Raw genomic sequence first — 22,500 nt, 5'->3', positions numbered from 1 at the left:
GTTAAGTCCGTAAAACTGAAGTCGTCCTTTGTCTCACTGGCATGCGGGAGATTTAATCCTGAAAGACCTGGACTGAGCAGACATACACACAAACACGCTTACACACACTTTTATCGCCCTTCGCTTTCATTTGCCAGACAAATTCCCAACTCTGTAAGAGGATGATATGACATGCTGAAATTGATGAGGCTTATACTTTCAGCATGACTGCATTTAACAGTCTGATACTTCAATTTATGTCTTTTTTTCATAAACTTTTCATTCATTTGCAGATGATACTTTTCAGTGTTATTTTAGTATCATTGTTGTACCATTAAAGTTTTTGTTAATACTAATATTTTATTTTAGATTTATATTTTGTTTAAATTTTTTATTTTAGTTAAAGTTTAAGTAATTTTGTTGTGTTGTCTATTTGTAATGTCTATAGTTTTTAAGTTTTACTTTATTTGGTTTTAGTTATTTTAGTACTTCAACTAAAATACATAAAAAAAATATAATAATTTATAATAAATTTAAATAAAATAAAGTTTTATTTTATTTTATTTCAGTTACTGTTTTTTATTTCAGGTAATGAAAATGTTTTTATAATTTGACTTTTAGTTAATGATAACCTGATGCATTTTAAAAAAATGTCTCATTGCAAAATAAATGTCAAATAATTAAGTGAATTGGCAAAAAAAAAAAAAAAAAAAGATAATTAGAAAAAATATATTTTATATATAATAATATATAAAATATAAACGGTGACCAGTTATCTAGTATTAAACACCTCCTTTAATTAATTGAATAAAACATATTAACATATATATATATATATATATATATATATATATATATATATATATATATATATATATATATATATATATATATATATATATAATATACTTTGCCTCAAATAATTACATTATAAAAATTAAAAGCAGCATTAATATTAAATACTTTTCCTTTAAATAATTACATTAAAAATAATAATATTAAAGAAATAATATAAAAAAAATAATACAGGATCTAATATTTAATTATACTCTTTCTTTGAGTAAGTGAGGTCATTTGTGATTTTTTGGCTCTTTTTGTGATGATGTTCATCCCAGAGTGTCGAGCTGGTCTTCGAACTTGGGTTTCGAAAGCTTGAACAGCTAGAAGCATCCGCATTCATATAAATTTTGGTATGGTTTGAGCCATAATGTTTAAGGTATAGTGTGTCGGGGGGCGCTGCGCAGTGGCGACCAGCAGTACAGTCGGTCTGTCTCATCTTTTTTGTTTGATAAGTTGTTTGTTGTGATCATTGTAGTCTTTATCGGTATAAACAATCATTAGATGTACTGTCTAACAGACCGTTATTATAGTCACTATGAGTCGTGTATGGGAGCTGGCTTTAATAGTTGGTTTGATACTGTTTGTCATCAGCGTGGCAAGTGAACTGGCTAGCAACGCGGAGGCACATGTACGCTACAACAGAGACTTTCTCTTAGAACTGAGCGCCTACGCGAGCTATTGGAATCACAACGATGTAAACATACCCACGGAGATAAAAAGAACTGTCAATGATAAGGAATACAAGAGGAAACGAGGGAAGAAGGGAGGAGTTCGCCAAAGACTCAAGAGGAGGAAAACAAATGTGCCACTTCCAACTATCATTCTCTCTAACGTACAATCGCTAAAAAGAAAAGCAGATGAGTTGCGAGTAAACACTCGTTACTTACATGAATATAGGGAAGCCTGTGTCTTGGCCTTCTCTGAAACTTGGCTTAATGATACTGTGTTGGATTCCGAGGTTTGTCCTGAGGGATTTAGTTTGGTGCGTTTGGATCGATGCAGCGTGGCTACAGGCAAGGAACACGGAGGGGGCGTGTGTGTCATGATAAATGACAGATGGTGCAAAACAACTGTGGTAAGAAAAAAGATTTGCACTAAAGATATTGAACTTTTATCAGTTTCTATGCGCCCCTCGTATCTTCCTCGTGAATTCCCACAAATATTTCTGACTGTTGTCTATATACACCCAAGAGCAGACATAAACAATGCAGCAGATATTATTTTTAATATCACTCAAGAATTGGATAAAATCTCACCAGATGCTCCCAAGTTTATAATGGGGGACTTTAATAATTGCACTCTCAAAAAAACTCTGTCTACCTATTCACAGTATGTCACCTGTCCAACACGAAAAGATAAAATTATTGATTTATGCTACGGCTCCATCCCCAAGGCATACTCATCTAGTGCCAGGGCCCCCCTGGGTGGCTCAGATCACAACACTGTCCTACTGAGACCCACTTATAAACAGGTTTTGAAAAGGGTTACGCCTGTGGAAAAGCAGATTCAGGTGTGGGATGAGGACAGTATAGAGACGTTGAAAGGATGCCTGGAGTGTACAAATTGGACCATTTTTGAGGACTCTTCAGCTGACTTGCACGAACAGACAGATGCTATTTCAGGTTATATAGACTTCTGTGTGAGTGCGGTCATTCCAACTAAAATCATTAAGGTGTACCCAAATAACAAACCGTGGGTGACGAAAGAACTAAAGGACATACTAAATGAGAAAAAGAGAGTCTTCGTTTTAGGAAGCTTACAGAACAGAAAAGATATGCAAAGGAAGGTAAATAAGGAGATCTACAAGGCCAGGTGTCAGTACAAGGATAAGATACAGAGTACCCTGGCTGCAGGGAATTCAAAGGGCTGCATGGACTGGTATAAAGTTGATGGCCAATGCCCCCTTCAAGACAGGGAAAAAATTGACTTCATGGATGACGCAGCATCCCTTGTTTTGGCCAACAACTTAAATGAACATTTCACCCGTTTTGAAACAAATGATAATGATAATATCTCTGCCTGGCAACAGAGTGTGATGGACGATGCTGGGATGGAGAGTACTTTGATTATTAAGAAGGAGATGGTCCAGCGAGTGTTTGAGAGGACTAACGTACGAAAAAGCCCGGGGCCGGATAACATTGGAGGCAGAGTGCTGAAGTACTGTGCGGCTCAATTAAGTGGTATTTTCTGTTCCCTCTTTCAACGTTCAATGGACACCCAGGTGGTTCCACTGCTTTGGAAAACAGCAGTTGTGAACCCCCTTCCCAAAGTCTCCCATCCATCCTCATCCAAGGATTACAGGCCTATTGCCCTCACCTCTCTTTTAGTTAAATCACTTGAGCAGATCATTAAAACACACATCATGAATTCCTGTAGACATGCTCTTGACCCTCTACAATTTGCTTATAGACTTGGGAGGGGGACAGACGATGCTATTTTAGTGCTTTTAAATTATCTGTATACACACCTGGAGGGTTGTAAAACACATGCTCGCATTTTATTTGCAGATTTTTCATCAGCATTCAATACAATCCATCCACAAATTTTAGCAAACAGACTTAGAGACAATTTCCAACTAAACTCAACACTAATTAAATGGATCTTGGACTTCCTGAGTGGGCGGCCACAAAGAGTAAGGGTGGGGAATACATTATCTGGGGTCCGCTTCACTTCAGTTGGGACACCACAGGGTAGCGTCTTGTCACCACTATTATATATATTGTACACTGACTCTTGTCGCAGTAGTTATCCTGGACGTTATATAATTAAATTTGCAGATGATACTGCTGTGATTAGTCTATTGGAGCGAGATGAAACTGAGCACGGTCCAGTGTTGCATGAATTCGTTGACTGGTGTGAAGCCTCCCAGTTGCATTTGAATACGACCAAGACCAAAGAGTTGGTTTTTGATTTTAGACATGGGGCTCCCTCACCCACTCCAACTCTGATAAAAGGAGAGGAGATAGAGATGGTGACGGAGTATAAATATCTCGGTCTTATCATTGACTGCAAATTATCCTGGGATCAGTGTGCTGATGCCGTTTTTAAAAAGGGTCAACAACGTTTATATTTTCTTAGAAAACTAAATTATTTTAATGTTGATAACAAAATGTTGTCCCTTTTTTATAAGTCTTTTATTGAGAGTATTCTCTCTTACTGTATTGTATGTTGGTATGGACATTCAAAAATCACCCACAGGAACAAATTGGGGAAGATTGTTAAAACGTGTGGAAGAATCATTGGTAAACAACAGGTAGACCTGTACCAACTATATCTGACGAGATTGGTACAGAAGGCAGACAAGGTTTGCATGGATACAACCAATCCACTTTCAGTGGAGTTTAAGCGTCTCCCTTCTGGTCGTAGATATAGATACCCTAAGGTTAGAACTAACCGAGCAAAAAACTCATTTATTCCCATGGCAATAACCCAATTAAATAATGTATAGGGTGGGGTTTGATTTTTTTTTTTTTTTTTTTTTTTTTTTTTTTGATATTGTGTATGTGGATAATGTTTGTGTTGTGAATTATGTGTCAATATGTCTGTACTGTAAAACAAATTGCCTCTCTGAGGACATTAAAGTTTTCTAACTAACTAACTAACTAACTAACTAAGTTATCTTTTCAAAACTGAACTGGGACGTCTGATGTCTTAAATTCAGTGCTGCTTCATTTTTGGCCCGTAATAAGTCTCCGTCTTTCTGGAAGGGTCATGCAGATCTTCTCTTCTCTTTGAAGGGCCGGTGTAGTTCAACAGATCATTGACCTTTTGGCCCACCGGATGATGCAGTCCTCATGTGACCCTGACATCTGTTGATGTCATCAGTTTCCATAGAATTTTTGCTTCATTTGAATCCATTTTCTGTACCTCAATGCAAGTCCAGGCTGGTTTATGCTGGTTTTGTGTTATGTAGATATGCTTTTTAATTGGAAAAATTAACTAGGAGGCTCCTGGTGAAGATGATTAATAAAGAAAACCTTGCTAGTTAAGCTAGTTATGAAGCCTGGTGGGACACCAGCAAACCAGCATCCCATACTGACCACCTGCATCCAAAACACAACATGTGCTGGCGACCAGCTGTGCAGCTGTTTTGATCAAGGAGAAGCGGACCAGATGAATCTCTGGGAAGCGATTTTGGGATTCCTCTGTCTTGGGAATGAGTTTCAGGGTTTTCTGGGTGGGTCACGATGTCTATTTTGGGAACACTTTAGAGTCTTCTGCCTCCAGATGTTGTTTGTGTATTTGTTTATGTTTTTATGTATTCTTGGTTACAATTTCAAACACAACATCTCCTTGACAACCCTATCATATGATGTGATTATGGATGCGGTCATGGCTGAAGAAGAAGCTATCATGATGCTTCGGTGTATGTTTGATTAGTAAACGTCTGTTGAAAGAGAACATTCATGGGGAATCCAGCATAAAAGTCTGTAGCTAATTGCATTTTGTGTAATTATGGAGGGGTGGTTACTTTGGGACTATTGGATAAATGTACAAAATATCAGCCTAGCATTTCTGTGGGAGTTATGGACTTAAAATTTCACATGTGAGTCTCTTTCCTTATGCCATGGGAATAAATTTGCCTCAAAGACCAGTAAGCTCCACGATATTTTTATTTATTATTAATATTTTTCCCAGTATTGGACAATTTCCATCTCATCAACTCCTCATTCAATGGAACTAATGCTTACAAGACTACTAGACTACAAGACTTGCAAGACTACAACTAAAAGTTGCAGTTTTGACTTGTGATTGTTGTAGTTTATTATTGAAGTTTTGAACACATGCATGCTAAGAGCAATGGGTAAAATAATATGAATGCACAGGTGTCAATGTTGAGCATCAATATTATAGATGAAATTCAATTGCATCTGCTTCTTTACCGTCACTTCATTATGCTTCTGCTAACTGCTGCTTGAAGCTATATTATTTTGTTGTTGTTCATATTTAATTAAAGGTAAGGTCAAAGAGGACTTAAATTAATTTGATTATATCCAGCCAGTTTCCAGACAGAAAGGGTGGGAGAGGGAGACAAACAGAGAGAAATTCCTCCAGGGTCCCTCCCCTGTGGTTTGTTATGTGCACAATCTGAAGAATGCGTGTGTATGGGCTTTTGCCAAACCCACAAGCCCAACTCCCATACAATGGTCTATCCAATAATACCACTTGATTTATTACCTGGATTTGGCAACTAGTAGCAGGTTGCACAGTGCAGGTCTTCAAATATTTTGTGGGTGTGCAATAAGACATTGCTTAGACTGAATGGAATCTTCCAGAAGAAACTGGGTGAAGGTCTGTGTGTGTGTGGTATTCCCTACATTATGGGACAATGTCCCCACAAAAATGGTAATATCCAAATTCCTTGTCCTTGTGGGGACATTTTTTGGTCCCCATGAGGAAATCAGCTTTTAAAGGATTAGTTCACTTTCAAATAAAAATTTCCTGATAATTTACTCACCCCCATGTCATCCAAGATGTCCATGTCCTTCTTTCTTCAATCGAAAAGAAATTAAGGTTTTTGATGAAAACATTCCAGGATTATCCTCCTTATAGTGAACTTCAATGCCCTCCATACAGTTGAAGGTCAAAATTATAGTTTCAGTGCAGCTTAAAGGGCTTTAAACTGGCGCTGCGTTCGTTCCGTAAGTAGAATAGGGAAGGCGTAGGACATACAGCGTAAGCTTTTTGAAGAATACGAAAGTGCGGTTTTGGCGGAACCACTTGGAAGGCGATCATTTGTTTTTATAAAGCATATAAAACTTTTTCTTTGAAAATGACCAATCGTTTTCCTAGATAAGACCCTCATTCCTCGTCTGGTGTCGTTTAAAGCCCTTTGAAGCTGCACTGAAACTGTAATTTTGACCTTCAACTGTTTGGAGGCCCTTGAAGTCCACTATAAGGAGAATAATCCTGGAATGTTTTCATCAAAAAGCTTAATTTCTTTTCGACTGAAGAAAGAAGGATATGGACATCTTGGATGACATGGGGGTGAGTAAATTATCAGGAACATTTTATTTGAAAGTGAACTAATCCTAATCATACTAAGTGATGTTTTTGAAAATGTAAAAATGCAGACAATTTTCTGTGATGAGTAGGTTTAGGGTTAGGGGATAGAATATAGTTTGTACACTATAAAAATCACTGTCTATGAAAAGTCTCCATTAAAAGTGTAAGTGTGTGTGTATGTGTGTGTTTAGGTCTTAAAATTCCTTGTTTGTTTGTTCTCTTAGAGTCACGAGGATATGTGGACAGCATGACGCACACATCTATGTCATCCGACGGAGAGCTCTTCCACTCTGATGTCACAGGAAGTTCCGCCTCCTGTCAGAGGATGTTTGGATCCATGCACTCTATGTCCACCCCCAGCCCATTGGTCAACACAGACAGGTACTGACTGCCAATCAACAACAGCAACTAACAGGGATGAATGATATATCAGTACAATATTAGTTATCGATTATATTGGATATTAAATTGTGTATGTTAATTTCCCCAATTTCAAATCTCAAAATGGATATCCATTTTTCATACTGTAGATTATAATGGTGTGATGGTAATGTACTCACAAACACAAACACACACTCACAATCACACACACCAGGGGCGTTTCCTCCGAGGAGGCAAGGGAGGCAGTGCCTCCTCAACAAAACTGATTGAGAAAATAATTGATATTACAAAAAGTGACACAAAAAAATGCAAAAGTCACTCATTTTTATAAAGTAACAATATCCAGCTTGCCTCCCCTGAGCCCATTGACTTTAAACAGACCCCCTAAAGCGTGCGCTGGGTTTGGTGGGGAGTAATTGAGAATAAGTGGGGCAAAGTCATGTGAGAAGAGGCAATGCCGCCATCTCGCTTTCATTGGATAAGATCGGTTATGATTGGATATGATTGGTTCAAGCAATAAATCATGCTTCTTGTTTTCGTACATGTTCTCAAAGGCCTGAATGATGGCATTAATGGGAACATGATGACTGCTTGGTGAAATGAAAGGTACATCTTAGTGTCTGTGACCTCTGACCAGTGCGTACAAACTTGACGACTAAGATGAATAAGATGACTATTAAAAAGAAAAGCTGAACATTATTTCACAAATAATAGAATTTTATTATTACTACATTCCTAACAGCCAAATCGAAACATCTCCCACACAAAGTAAATTCTGGCATTTCAGTAACAACGGGCTACATGTGTGGTCTATCGTTTATCTACTCTATACTTAACAATGTATAAACACACGGTGGGGTGTGTTTGTCTATGTACATGATAAGTAAGAGATAACCCTGTGCTGTGGTCTCTTCTCCCTGCAGCCCCACTCCAGCTCATTCCTGGTTAGAGGGTGGATCCAGCACCCCCTTAAGTCACTACACCCCCCAGTCCTCTCCACCCCTCACCCTCTCGGCACCCAACTCCCACAGCTCCCCTCGAGGAGCTCCCCGCAGCCTGACCTCCTCTCTGGATGTCGGGGGATTGGAGAGCAGCCTGCTGGAGGCGGTGGAGGGTCTTGAGGCTCTGGGTCTGGATGTGGCTCAACCTCCCCTTCTGCCCCTGAAGAGACGAGGGACGGAAGGCTCAGAGACAATGTTGAGTTTCCCGCTCAGCAGGAGTGCTACCAGCATGTCCTATGCCAGTCACAACACCTCACCTACCAGATCTACGCCGAGTCCAGGTGAGCATCGGGCCTGTTTGCAAGTGCACAAGCAGCCAGATTCACCTTTAAATATATAATATGATATTATTCTTATTTACAGATTTCATGGCCAGTAAACCGGAAAATGTGAAGTTTGTTCAGGATACATCAAAGTTCTGGTACAAGCCGGATATCTCGAGAGAGCAAGGTAACAATATTAGATCATCAGTAGGCCTTAGTTGAAGGTAGAGGTCATGTTAAATATGAGTTGAACAAAAGTGAGACTGTAAGACATGTATGCAACTGTATGCATTACCATTCAAAAGTTTAGGCTTTTTAAATGTGTTTTAAAGAAGTCTCTTATGTGTTTCAAACCTGTAAGACTTTCGTTCATATTCAGAACACAACTGCAGATGTTTATGATGAAATCTGAGAGCTTTCTGTCCCTCCACAGACAGCTACACAACTGACACTTTGAAACTTCAAAAAGTTCATAAAGAGATCATAAAACGAATCCATGTGAATTGAGCGGTTTAGTCCGAATGTGCTGCATAACACGAGAATGAACCTCATTGGTTCTTGAGGAAGCTCAAACGTGCTGCGTAACACGAGAACGGACCTCATTGGTTCTTGAGGAAGCTCAAACGTGCTGCGTAACACGAGAACGAACCTCATTGGTTCTTGAGGAAGCTCAAACGTGCTGCGTAACACGAGAACGAACCTCATTGGTTCTTGAGGAAGCTCAAACGTGCTGCGTAACACGAGAACGAACCTCATTGGTTCTTGAGGAAGCTCAAACGTGCTGCGTAACACGAGAACGAACCTCATTGGTTCTTGAGGAAGCTCAAACGTGCTGCGTAACACGAGAACGGACCTCATTGGTTCTTGCTGAAGCTCAAACGTGCTGCGTAACACGAGAACGGACCTCATTGGTTCTTGCTGAAGCTCAAACGTGCTGCGTAACACGAGAACGGACCTCATTGGTTCTTGCTGAAGCTCAAACGTGCTGCGTAACACGAGAACGGACCTCATTGGTTCTTGAGGAAGCTCAAACGTGCTGCGTAACATGAGAATGAACCTCATTGGTTCTTGCTGAAGCTCAAACGTGCTGCGTAACACGAGAACGAACCTCATTGGTTCTTGAGGAAGCTCAAACGTGCTGCGTAACATGAGAATGAAACTCATTGGTTCTTGAGGAAGCTCAAACGTGCTGCGTAACATGAGAATGAACCTCATTGGTTCTTGAGGAAGCTCAAACGTGCTGCGTAACATGAGAATGAACCTCATTGGTTCTTGAGGAAGCTCAAACGTGCTGCGTAACACGAGAATGAACCTCATTGGTTATTGCTGAAGCTCAAACGTGCTGCGTAACATGAGAATGAACCTCATTGGTTCTTGCTGAAGCTCAAACGTGCTGCGTAACACGAGAATGAACCTCATTGGTTATTGCTGAAGCTCAAACGTGCTGCGTAACACAAGAATGAACCTCATTGGTTATTGCTGAAGCTCAAACGTGCTGCGTAACATGAGAATGAACCTCATTGGTTCTTGCTGAAGCTCAAACGTGCTGCGTAACACAAGAACGAACCTCATTGGTTCTTGCTGAAGCTCAAACGTGCTGCGTAACATGAGAATGAACCTCATTGGTTCTTGCAGAAGCTCCAGAACTAGACCTTTAAGGTCATAGGTCACTTGTCATGTTGTCTGGAGTTGACCACTGAAAATTTATGGAAAGATGAATCTCAATAATGCTTGCTGAATGTTATGAACACTAATGTATACAGTGATGTGATTCTTTGGACTAAAGTTCCTTCTGTCCCTCACAGCCTTGTTTTTACTTGCTACTTTTTTAAGCAGACTGAAAGTCTGGCAGCTGTTTTCAGTCATATTAAGCAATGGAAAATCCTTTTAAATTCCTTCTAGTGAATCAATTCATTCAGATGGTAATAAAAAAAAAAAACATTCACCAATTCATTTGACTCTTTGCACAGATGCCTATTCTGCATGAACTTTTTCCATCTTTTTGTATCAGTTATATAAATAATATTATGTATTTTTGGCAAAACTGTATAATATTTGGTAACACTTCAGTATGGGGAACAATTCTCACTTTTAACGAGTTGCTTATTAGGTTGCATATTGGCTGTTTATTAACCACATATTAATATTTTATTCTGCATGACCTTATTCTGCATCCCTAAATCCTACCCAAAACCTAAACTTAAGTTCCTTACCAACTATTAATAAGCAGTACATTAGGAGCTTATTGAGGCAAAAGTCATAGTTAATAGTGAATATGTGTTCTCCATACTAAAGTGTTACCTAATATTTAGTCAAATGCTGCTTATCACAATGTCTCCTGTGAAAGAAATGGCTTTTTTTGTTCATTGGTGTTATATATTGTTAATTGATATATTGATTATTCTCAAAGGATCTTAAAGTGGATCTCAAAGTACACTAAAAAAAATGCTGTGTTAAAAACAACCCAAGTTGGGTTGAAAATGGACAAACCCAGTGATTGGGTTGTTTTAACCCAGCAGTTGGGTTAAATGTTTGCCCAACCTGCTGGGTAGTTTTTATTTAAACCAACTATTGTTTGAAAATGACTATATGGCTGACTTAAAATGAATCTAAAATGAAATTAAAATGTTCATTTATTAAACATATTAATAAATGTTAATTTTCAAGATATTTCGGGTTCATTTTAAGTAAACAATACTGTAATTTTTAAACAATAGTTGAGTTAAGTAAAACTACCCAGCAGGTTGGGCAAACATTTAACCCAACTGCTTGGTTAAAACAACACAATCGCTGGGTTTGTCCATTTTCAACCCAACTTGGGTTGTTTTTAACACAGCATTTTTTAGAGTGTAGCTTCCATCACCACAATCTACACTGGTTTATATCATTACATTCTCTTTTGCTTCTAAGATGACTGCATAATACATCTGTGTTTTTTTTATTTTATTTTTTTGATGTAGCTATTGGCATTCTCAAGGATAAAGAGCCGGGCTCCTTCATCATCAGAGACAGTCACTCATTCAGAGGAGCTTACGGATTGGCCATGAAGGTGGCCACGCCCCCACCCTCCGTTCTACAGCAGAGCAGGAAAAGTAAGAGAATGCTGCACATTACTTTTTATGACAACTCAAGATGAACGATGAAGCAATTGACTGGGCAAACACACAACCTGCCCATAAAGAGTATTGAAAACATATTTTATGTAACTTAACAAGTACTTGGTGTGGAAAATATCAGACTCTGGGTTCCTCGTATGACAATTCTTGTTTTTTATGGAATGTTGCAGTATTTATTATAAATGATTTATTGTGCACATCACTCAATTCATGTTCCCTTGTAATCTTTAATCAAAATAACTTCCCCTCCCTTTTGAAACGACATCTCTTCTCTAATGCAGAAGAGAACCTGTCACTCACATGACATCACAGCAGTAGCCATCCAATCTATTCCTGATTGACTAAATCTATTTCCGCCCTACATTTGTCTTTTTTTGTTTGCTTCTTTGAGAAACTTTCACTTGCATATACACTACCTTTCAAAAGTTTTAGATTGGTAAGATTTTTTTTTTTTTTTGTGTGTGTGTGTGTTTGAAAGAAGTCTCTTCTGTTCACCAAGGCTGAATTTATTTGATTCAGAAAACGGCACAAACAGTAATACTGTGAAATATTTTTACAATTTAAAATAACTGTTTTCTATTTGAATATATTTTAAAATGTAATGTATTCCTGTGATCAAAGCTGAATTTTCAGCATCATTACTCCAGTCTTCAGTGTCACATGATCCTTCAGAAATCATTCTAATGATGATTTGATGCTCAAGAAACATTTCTTATTGCTATCAATGTTGTGTACACATTTTTTTCAGGATTCTTTGGTGAATAGAAGTTCAAAAGAACAGCATTTATCTGAATCAGAAAGCTTTTGTAACATAAATGTCTCTATAATGTCACTTTTGATCAATTTAATACATCCTTGCTGAATAAAAGTATGAATTTCTTTCAAATATATAAATAGCAGCAAATAATATTAGAACTAAGGATCATGTGACACTGAAGACTGGAGTAATGATGCTGAAAATTCAGCTTTTCCATTTATATCACAATAGGGAAGAAAAGACTTCCGTTTCATGCCAACTTTAAACACTCTGTATAAATATGAACTGTCCATAGACTCTGAATGTACAGGAATGAACTGCAGAGAAATATTTGATGGACTTTAAGACCCTGAAGAGCTGAACATCCCGACACTATTGTGTGAGGAACAGCTGAATGAGTGTGAACACAGCTGGAGCGTTCATATCCAAAGCCCCTCCGTAAACACGGTGTGTCTCTCAATCACAGGAAGGAAGGGAGACACACACACACACTGTCGGTCACCATCTGATTCATAGTTCTAGATGACTGGAGGGGGTTTCATACAGTATAATGCTGTATTAGCTATTATTTATTTTCTGTATCATGAGAAATTGCATTTTGAGATAAGAGTTTATTGTATCAAACAAACAAAGACTGTCTATACTCAACATCAATTATGCCTGTTTGGTGTTCAGAAACTTGGCCAGCCCAGTCAGAATGAGGTATTAAGGAGGAAGCAGGATACAAATTGTTGTTCCTAAACATCAGAAGAACTCATGATTAGAGTAAAATGCAGGAAAGTCTGTCCTTGTGCTGTTGCTGCTGCTCTGTAGATCCCAAAATTAGAAACAAGCAGCTGTAATGCTCTTTATAACAAGATCCTTGATCATTTCAGAGCTACTTTCTCAGTGTGACACGTTTCAGTCCATTTCCTCTTGCTACTATGTTTATGTTATTGCTTTAATAATTAAAAATAATTTTACATATGAAGTCATTTCCTGTCTCTTTGCACAGTGGGTGATCTGACCAATGAGCTTGTGCGGCATTTCCTGATCGAGTGCACACCGAAAGGTGTGCGGTTAAAAGGCTGTCCCAACGAACCCTACTTTGGTAAGAACCTGTTAATGTCTGCATGATGTTAATGAGGGCATGAGTGCTGCTAGTTAAAGCCTCATCATCTGCATGGTCATGATCTCCCTCTAGTGGCTGTTATCATGTTATCATTTATAATTTTTTTAAAGAAATTAATTATTTTGTTCAGCAAGAATGCATTTAATAGATCAAAAGTGACATTAAAGACTTTTATATTGTTACTATTTCAAAATAAATGCTGTTCTTTTGAACTTTCAAAAAAAAAAAATGTATTCCAGTTTCAACAAAAATATTACACAGCACAACTGATTTCAACATTTTTGATCATTAAAAATGTGTCTGAAGCACCAAATCAGTATATTAGAAAGAATTCTGAAGAAACTTGAGTAATGATGCTGAAAATTCAGCTTTGATCACAGGAATTAATTACATTTTAAAATATGTTACAATAGAAAACAGTTATTTTAAATTGTAATAATCTTTCTCAATATACTGTAGCATAATAGACTTCTTTCAAAAGCATTTCAAAACATTTGACTCCAAACATTTGAACAGTAGTGCATATCTTTTTAAATAAGCAAAATTGAAACAACTGTGTATTGTTGTATGGAAAATAATATGGTAAAACATGTAGCTAAACTAATTAAAAATGTTATGTTTCTTGTATGTGTAGGAAGTCTCACAGCTTTGGTGTGTCAACATTCCATCACGCCCTTGGCTTTACCCTGCAGACTTATCATCCCAGGCAGAGGTACGTAATGTTATTTATGGAAGCCACTGCATAAAAAATAAAAAAGGTAAATTCGAATTTTATTTCACAATTCTGACTTTTTTTCTTGCAATTGTGTGATATAAACGTATAAAGTGATATAAAATGTAAAATTATAAAGTGATATAAAATTAATTGCGTGATAAAGTCACAATTGCATGCTATAAGAGAGATAAACTTGCAATTCTGAGAAAAAAAAAATCACTTTTTCCTCAGAATTGGACATTTTATAACTACAAATTGTGAGAAAAAGTCAGAATTGTGAGATACAAACTTGCAATTACAAGAAAAAAAGCCAAAATTGTGAGATATAAAATCACAATTGCAAGAAAAAAAGTCAGACCTGCAGGATATAAACTCACAATTGTAAAAAAAAAAAAAAGAAGAAATTGAAATTTCGAGATACAAACTTGCAATTCTGAGATAAAGTCACTTTTTCCTCAGAATTGGATATTTTATAACAACAAATTGCAAGAAAAAAGTCAGAATTGCGAGACATAAAATCTCAATTTCGAGAAAAAAAAGTCAGAATTGCAAGATATAAACTCGCAATTGCGAGAAAAAAGTCAGAATAGGCAGTTTTATGACTACAAATTCCGAGAAAAAGGTCAGAATTGTGAGATACAAAGTCGCAATTACCTTTATTTTATATTATTCAGTGGCAGAAACAAGCTTCCACAGTTATTAGAGTGTCTGCATGTTTTTCTGTACTAACTGGATACTTCTTTTAGACCCTCTAGAAGAGTCAAATGAATCTCCAGCACAAACATCTACAAACTCTGCAGCAGAGCTACTTAAACAGGGAGCAGGTAATTAAATATTTGCGTGTGTGTGTTGAATTTCTTCAGTGGTTATTGTATAGGAAATGATTTTGATGTGCTAATGTGTATGTGTGTTGTTCAGCGTGTAACGTGTGGTTCCTGGGCAGCGTGGAGCTGGAGTCTCTGACAGGAGTTCAGGGTGTTCAGAAGGCCACCACTGTGATTTTCAGTATGGATCCACCAACCACATCCACTGTCGTTCACTTTAAAGTGTCTGCACAGGGAATCACCCTCACAGACAACCAGAGGAAGTGAGTCTCTCTCTTTAGCTTTCTGTTCCTTAAGTTGAACGTCCCTATATTTCATAGCCAGGTGTTTTTTTAGGGGGAGTTAGCAATAATGTAATGCCATAATTTTGATAAAAATTTGTGTTAGTGACATTTCCACTTTAACATCATTCAGAGATGATTGCTATTTTGAAAACCAATTGTAGGTAATGTTGTGTGAAATGTTTTGTCCCATGATGTCTCTAATCAGCTGTTGTTTAATTTGCTGTGTATAATTAGTTTTTTTAAATTTTTATATTTTTTTTATGTTTTTGAAAGAAGTCTCTTCTGCTCACCAAGGCTACATTTTTTTTAATCAAAAATACAGTAAAACAATGAAATTGTGAAATATTACAATTTAAAATAGCTGTTTTCTTATTTAATATATTTTAAAATGTCATTTATTCCTGTGATCAAAGCTGAATTTTCTGAATTTACAGTGTCACATGATCCTTCAAAAATCATTCTAATATGCTGATTTGGTGCTTAAGAAACATTTCTCATTATTATCAATGTTAAAAACAGTTGTGCTGCTTAATATTTTTATAGAAAACTTTTTTTATGAATAGAAAGTTTAAAAGAACAGCATTTATTTGAAATAGAAATATTTTTTATTATTAATTTTATATAATATATTTTAATTTTATAAATATCTTTACCTTCTTACCTTTTGATTAATTAAATGCATCATTGATGAATAAAAGTAAAAATTTCTTTTAGTCCTGAGTTTTTATATCACTTTTATGTTTCCAGATTGTTCTTCAGGAGACACTATGCTGTCAACACAGTGATATTCTGTGCCCTGGATCCTCAGGACAGGAAGTACGTCACACACACAAACAAACACGCACACATTGGGTTTTCATGTTTTATGGGGAATTTCCATAAACATAATGATTTTTATACTGTACAAACTGCATATGTAATCCTCTAACCCTAAACACAAAGCTCACAGAAAATGTTCTGCATTTTTACGTTTTCAAAAAACACCACTTAGTATGATTTATAAGCTGTTTGCCTCACGAGGACAAAAAAATGTGCCCACAAGGTCAAAAATATCTGATATTACTATTAGGGGTGAGCGATATGACCAAAATCTTATATCACTTACAGTTGTGCTCAAAAGTTTACATACCCCTTGCAGAATCTGCAAATTGTTAATTATTTTAACAAAATAAGTGGGATTGTGCAAAATGTTTGTTTTTTTTATTTAGTACGGTCCTGAATAAGATAGTTTGCATAAAAGATAGTTTGCATAAAAAATAGCTGAATTTATAAAAATGACCCATTCAAAAATGTACATACCCTTGATTCTCAATACTGTGTGGTTACCTGATGATCCACGACTTGTGATGGTTGTTCATGATGAGTCTCTTAAAATGACCAACATTCTTCAGAAAAATCCTCCAGCTCCTGCAAATTCTTTAGTTTTCCAGCATCTTCTGCATATTTGAACCCTTTCCAGCAGTGACTGAATGATTATGAGATTCATCTTTTCACACTGAGGACAACTGAGGGACTCAAACTCAACTATTAAAAATGGTTCAAACATTCACTGATGCTCCAGAAGGAAACACGATGCATTAAGAGCCAAGGTGTGAAAACTTTTGAACAAGATGAAGATTTCCAAATTTGTCTTATTTTGTTTAAATATTTATTTTTTTCATTTAGTACTGCTCATTGAAAGCTACAGAAGATACTTGCATGTTTCCCGGAAGACAAATTAAGTAAAATTTATCTTGATCTTCAAATTCAAAACGTTTTCACCCCTGGCTCTAAATGCTGGAAAGGGTTCAAACATGCTGGAAAACAGAAGAATTTGCAGGATCTGGAGGATTTTTCTGAAGAACGTTGGTCAGTTTATAAATTTGACTATATGTTAACATCTTTTATGCAAAATATCTTATTCAGGACAGTACTAAATAAAAAAAGAACACATTTTGCATAATCCCTCTTATTTTATTGAAGTAATTAACATTTTTGCAGATTCTGCAAGGGGTATGTAAACTTTTGAGCACAACTGTATATTAACACTCAAGCTTACAAGTAAACAGTCAGTGATAAAATAAGAACAAAGAAACTTAATTACAAGCAATGGGACAAAACTGCAATAGAACAAAGACACAAATGAAATAGACCTACCTGAAAAACTTCAAGCAATAAAAATGATAAATACTACATACTGTAAATGGTATAAAGTAATCAAATTTATAAAAACACTGCATAGTCTTCACTGTGTAAATTAAATATACATTTATTCTTATTTAAGTTACAAAAGTGATTCGGTCAAGAGCATTGAGAGATTTGTTGTTTGATTAACATTAATGACAACAGCTGGTTTATTAGGCTGCCGTCACTAAGACCTGACGCACGGATCATATACATAATTTTCTCCATCATACAATACGCTTTAAAATGAACTGCATGCCATTTATCACCACAAGCCAGCATTTAATATGATATTGTAAAATCGATCAGCTTACTGCAGTGTGCAACAAGTGTCTCACAGCAGCCGCCGGGCAAACGCACAGAGTAGCGTTATAACATAAATTTCAACACACTCAAATGTATCTAATATGATAAACAGAGCTGTGTTACCTCATAATCATGACCGGAAAAGCGGAAGCGGCGCCGGCGACTGTGTCATAATAAAAGTCCCGCTGCTCGTGATGCGTGTGTTGCGCAATCGCTCCAGCTCCTCGTTCAGCTCACAACACTCGCTCCTGCTCTGCTTCATACTACAGTAACGTTAATAATCGCATCCATGAACATGATTTCTTCCCGAGTCCTATCCCTATTCTTTTGCACCATCCGTTGAGGTGAAGACCACATGTCCCAAGATTCCGCACTCAGACTTGCCGTCATCTAGCGAAGCCTTTGTTTTGAATAGGCTTCTAGCGACCTCTAGGGGACAAAATTATTACATACTGCACCTTTAAGACATAAATGACTGTGTTTATGAGGATACTTGCAAAGACGGGCATTTTGACACGCAAGTATGTGTATATAACCATTCAAGCCCAATTACGTGGCAAAAAGAACTGAGTTCAGTGCTCAAGCGCTTTATGAGCAGCAACTTTATGCGCACTTATCTCTCAGACAGCGTTCAGAAACAATCACACAGTGTGCACATAAAGCAAAATGAGTGCTCTTTCACTGCTTATTGTGCTTCAGTGGTTTAAAATCACTTGTGTTTAAACAGCAATGCTTAAAAACGCATGTAAACGATAAGATTTCATGATCATGCAGAACAGCACATGCACATAACGGTGATAGACCAATATAATCCAATATCACTATCGGTTGACAATTTAATTCAACATTTCATTTTTTGTTGGGTTTGTGGGATGTTCTGACTTCTCTACTGATCTGTTCACAGATGGACACGAGACGGCTGTACAGCTGCAAAGTGAGTCCCTCTTTTAATCAGTCCCAATCTCAGTTTTGAAGTAGTGCTAGTTGTGTATTTGGGTAAACGTGCTCCTTGTACATGTGTGTACATTTATTCATTATTGTACGTGTGTGTGTAACAGGATCTTTGGCTTTATTGCGAGGAAAAGCGGAAGCAGCACAGAGAATGTGTGTCACCTGTTTGCCGAACACGACCCCGAGCAGCCCGCGAGCGCCATCGTCAACTTTGTCTCCAAGGTGATGATAGGCTCTCAGAAGACCAAATAGAAAGATATTCTTGCGGATGGGAACCAACTCCACATCCTCCGCTTCAAATGTAGAAGACCAAAACATATTTACAGTTTTGCTGCAGTTGTGATCGGTTTCGCTTGTTAATGGTGTTGAGACAATGAAACCTCAGTATTGTAATGGATGAAACTTTCACCCTGTTGTTTGGAGAAAATGGGGCATCGCTAAACTTCATGAGGACCAGGAACAGATTTATAGGTGGACCTTAATGGACCACCCTTTTCACAAGTCCCAGGACAACATTCCTGATGACAGCTCGGAGGACAATTTCCACAGGATGTCTTTGAAATCCATGCAGTGCTGGCGCATCACAGGACACATCCATCAGGGGGCGCCACACTTCTTTGGCTCATTCTCGCACTGCCATAAACAGAGTCTGATGAAAACAAAGTTGAAGGCCTTAGGGGAAAAATGACTAACAGTTATTTTATTTTAGCTACCTAGCTTTTTTTTTTTTGCAGTATTTCGGAGGTCCCTGGTTTCGTTTGTAAATAATAATGATTAATTTGTGTCTGGGCACATCCACAAGATGCAGACCAAAGAGCATTTTGCATATCAATTTACAGAACTTTTCAATTTTATAAATATATATATATATGTGTATACATTATCAAATACCACTTTTAATGTTTTTATAGCTCAAAATATTCAGTGCATTGTTGTTTATCTGTGTATTTGTTTAGAAGTGCGGAGCTAACATTTTCAGTCAATGACAAGTGGTTTCCTTAAAAAGCATGTTGGCTTTACTTTGTTTATATATTTGGAAATATTTATCATATAACTCATATTCTGTGTATACTCATCTCTCTTACTCTTCTATGCGGCATGAGTGTTAAAACGTCTTATTTGATAAATCACCTCTTTTGAGGTAAGCAGCATGACATTGCTCATGTAGACTCAGTACTTCTGACATATTATTTTCACTGAACAAGTGTGTAAATGCTTGATCAAAGAGGATTCTGGGTTAAGTTTCACTTGGAATAAATCTGAATCAGACATAACTCTGCATGTGCAATTACTTTCCTTACTTTAAGCTGCAAGGACCGTGTTTTCATTACAAAAACTGTTCTGTACTTTTCTTGTACTGTCTAACTCTGTTTTTTGTTTTTTTTGTAAACTAATGTTTTATGGACTGTATACATGCACAGAATACAATAAAGATATTGTATGGTACTAAACTGAGACAGTGTCGAGTCTGTCATGAAAGGACATCTATCATGGCATGCTAGTTGGTTCACCAGCAGCTTTAAGGCCACAAAAATGCTAATGCTAGTTACGCTGACTTGTTTTTATACCTTAATATGGCTGTAACAAACTTAGTGGAAATTATCCTTAAAATGGCTGTTAAGTGTGATGTTGTGATATTTTGTAGTTGGCTAGCTAGTTAGCTGCTCACAAAAAGTATGTTCTGTGTGTGAATGAACGTAGCTAGGCTACTACAGATCTGTCGTGTTGTCTTTGTCACATGACCTACCAGCTTCAGTTGCATCACTTCACTGCTATTCACAAAACTTCTCCCGTGGCCTCATGGGATAGTAAAGTGCCAATTGGACTTGAAGTAGTCATCCAGGTACTTTTCACCTACTGTTTGAATACTATGAATTTGGACATAGGTTAAAGGGTTAGTTCACCCAAAAATGAAAAAATAATGTCATTTAGTACCCGTAAGACCTTCGTTCATCTACGGAACACAAATTAAGATATTTTAGTTGAAATCCGATGGCTCAGTGAGGCCTGCATAGCCAGCAATGACTCTCTCAAGATCCATTAATGTACTAAAAACATATTCAGTTCATGTGAGTTCAGTAGTTCTATCTTAATATAGGCCAAGTACACACTAAGTTTCAGGAGTGACAACCGCATTTAAATGCGGGAGTGAATCCCCTAAATTATCATTACATGTGTGTACGGAACACTCTCGAAAATGCGATGATTGACAGCTTGGAAACCATAGCGACGTTCTAGCGTCTCTCCTGTTTGGTATCCGTTATTATTGTGACAAAACACTCGTTATTTTCAGCAATTTAACTAAACACACTAACAAAGTCGACGGAGGCGTCGTGTTTTGTTTATGCTTGTATAGACAGTTTCACACCGCGCGCGGCACTCATTCTGTGTTGCCATGGTCACTCATTATAAGCTTTTTGGGCTTGCTGTTTAAGCTCGTCTCATAAAGCAAACGGGTTTATGGAGTTATGAGCAGACATGAATCGCGATTTTTAGCATAAAGCATTTGGATAGACTTGTGCTTTCTTTGAGATTCGCCGCGCCTAAAAGAGAGACACACGTTACACCGGTGCACGTAAACGTCATTAACAAAGTTGTTCGGTTCTGTACAGACTGCATAGAATTTCTGTATGCGGTTGTCACTAACTTACATGTATTTTTCGGGAGTTAATACGGTTGTAGAATGCCGTTGTCACTCCAGTATTTTTCTGAACTGTGTGTGTACAGAACGCGATTAAGCACTAAAAGGTGAACTGACAACCGAATTTAGCTGCAGTGTGTACGTGGCCATAGTGACGGGAATATTTTTGTGGGCCAAAAAAAAAACAAACAAACAAGCAAACGACTTTTTAACAATCTAGTGATGGCCGATTTCAAAGCACTACATCTGCGTCCCAATTCGCCTACTTATACTACGTCCTAAAAGTATGTACTGTTTTTGTAAAGAAAAAGTACATACTTTTGAGTGTGTAGTAGAAGAGTATTCAAGTTTTGGGACATACTACCTCGTCATAACTACTGCGTCTTTAACGGACGTTCTGTTGCTTAGTTACTCAACCTGTAACTGTTTAAACTACCTGTCAATCATCTTGTCACAGTTAAAATCCTCCACATTGAATTAAATTTATTTTCCTACCAGAAATGTAGTCGCACGTTGATCTGCCAGTCATGGGTCTTTCATAAAGAGAACTCTCCTCATCTTTGCATAATGATGCATTTAAAAGTTAATGACCTAACACATCGTTATAAAAGTTCACAATGCTGTTGCAGATGAAATATAATGTGGATAACATATCTTTTTGTCAGGTTAGACACTGCTTATTAATCATTCAAGCCCCTTTATCTTAACTGTCGTACCTCGCACGTCCGTCATGTTTGTAGTTTTTAAACACTTTTTATTCGTATTTGTAGTTCTAATCGAATCCTCGTCCACAGCGCAATGTGTTATTGGCAATATTAGCCGTTAGAAGTGTGCACGGATCTGCACTTCGAATTCTAACCGGAAAAAGTACACCATCTGGGTATCTTTGGAATAATCATTTCAACATACTACGATTTGGGACATACTAATTATTTTTTCGAATACTATTTAGGACGCATAGTATGCAAATTGGGACGCAGCAACTGCTTTGGAGCGTTATGAATCTTTTGAGTCAAATTAGTGATTCGGATCACGTATATCAAACCGCCAAACTGCTGAAATCACGTGACTTTGGCGCTCCGATTCACTGATTTGATTTGTAAAGCTCCGAAGCTTCAAGAAGCATTGTCATGAAATCGGCCATCACTAGATTAAAAATGGC

The 22,500-nt window shown here is 37.2% G+C and overlaps 1 protein-coding gene across 1 annotated transcript in view; it reads left to right on the top strand.

The window, feature by feature from the left end:
* The window catches only part of tns3.2 (tensin 3, tandem duplicate 2), a 65,553-nt gene extending 45,429 nt beyond the window's left edge, over positions 1 to 20,124 (top strand). Inside the window, exons 18-28 of the mRNA XM_067384833.1 lie at positions 7,050 to 7,206; positions 8,130 to 8,488; positions 8,571 to 8,657; positions 11,431 to 11,562; positions 13,338 to 13,433; positions 14,089 to 14,166; positions 14,916 to 14,993; positions 15,088 to 15,256; positions 16,025 to 16,093; positions 18,651 to 18,680; positions 18,805 to 20,124. Coding sequence (XP_067240934.1) covers positions 7,050 to 7,206; positions 8,130 to 8,488; positions 8,571 to 8,657; positions 11,431 to 11,562; positions 13,338 to 13,433; positions 14,089 to 14,166; positions 14,916 to 14,993; positions 15,088 to 15,256; positions 16,025 to 16,093; positions 18,651 to 18,680; positions 18,805 to 18,949 — 1,400 coding nt within the window. The 3' untranslated portion in view covers positions 18,950 to 20,124. The remainder of the gene's footprint in view (positions 1 to 7,049; positions 7,207 to 8,129; positions 8,489 to 8,570; positions 8,658 to 11,430; positions 11,563 to 13,337; positions 13,434 to 14,088; positions 14,167 to 14,915; positions 14,994 to 15,087; positions 15,257 to 16,024; positions 16,094 to 18,650; positions 18,681 to 18,804) is intronic.
* Positions 20,125 to 22,500: the final 2,376 nt, after the last annotated feature.

This window comes from Chanodichthys erythropterus, chromosome 4, assembly GCF_024489055.1.
Source record: "Chanodichthys erythropterus isolate Z2021 chromosome 4, ASM2448905v1, whole genome shotgun sequence".
Lineage (NCBI taxonomy): Eukaryota > Metazoa > Chordata > Actinopteri > Cypriniformes > Xenocyprididae > Chanodichthys > Chanodichthys erythropterus.
Note: the sequence above shows the minus strand (reverse complement) of the source record. Positions and strands in the feature narration are given on the sequence as shown.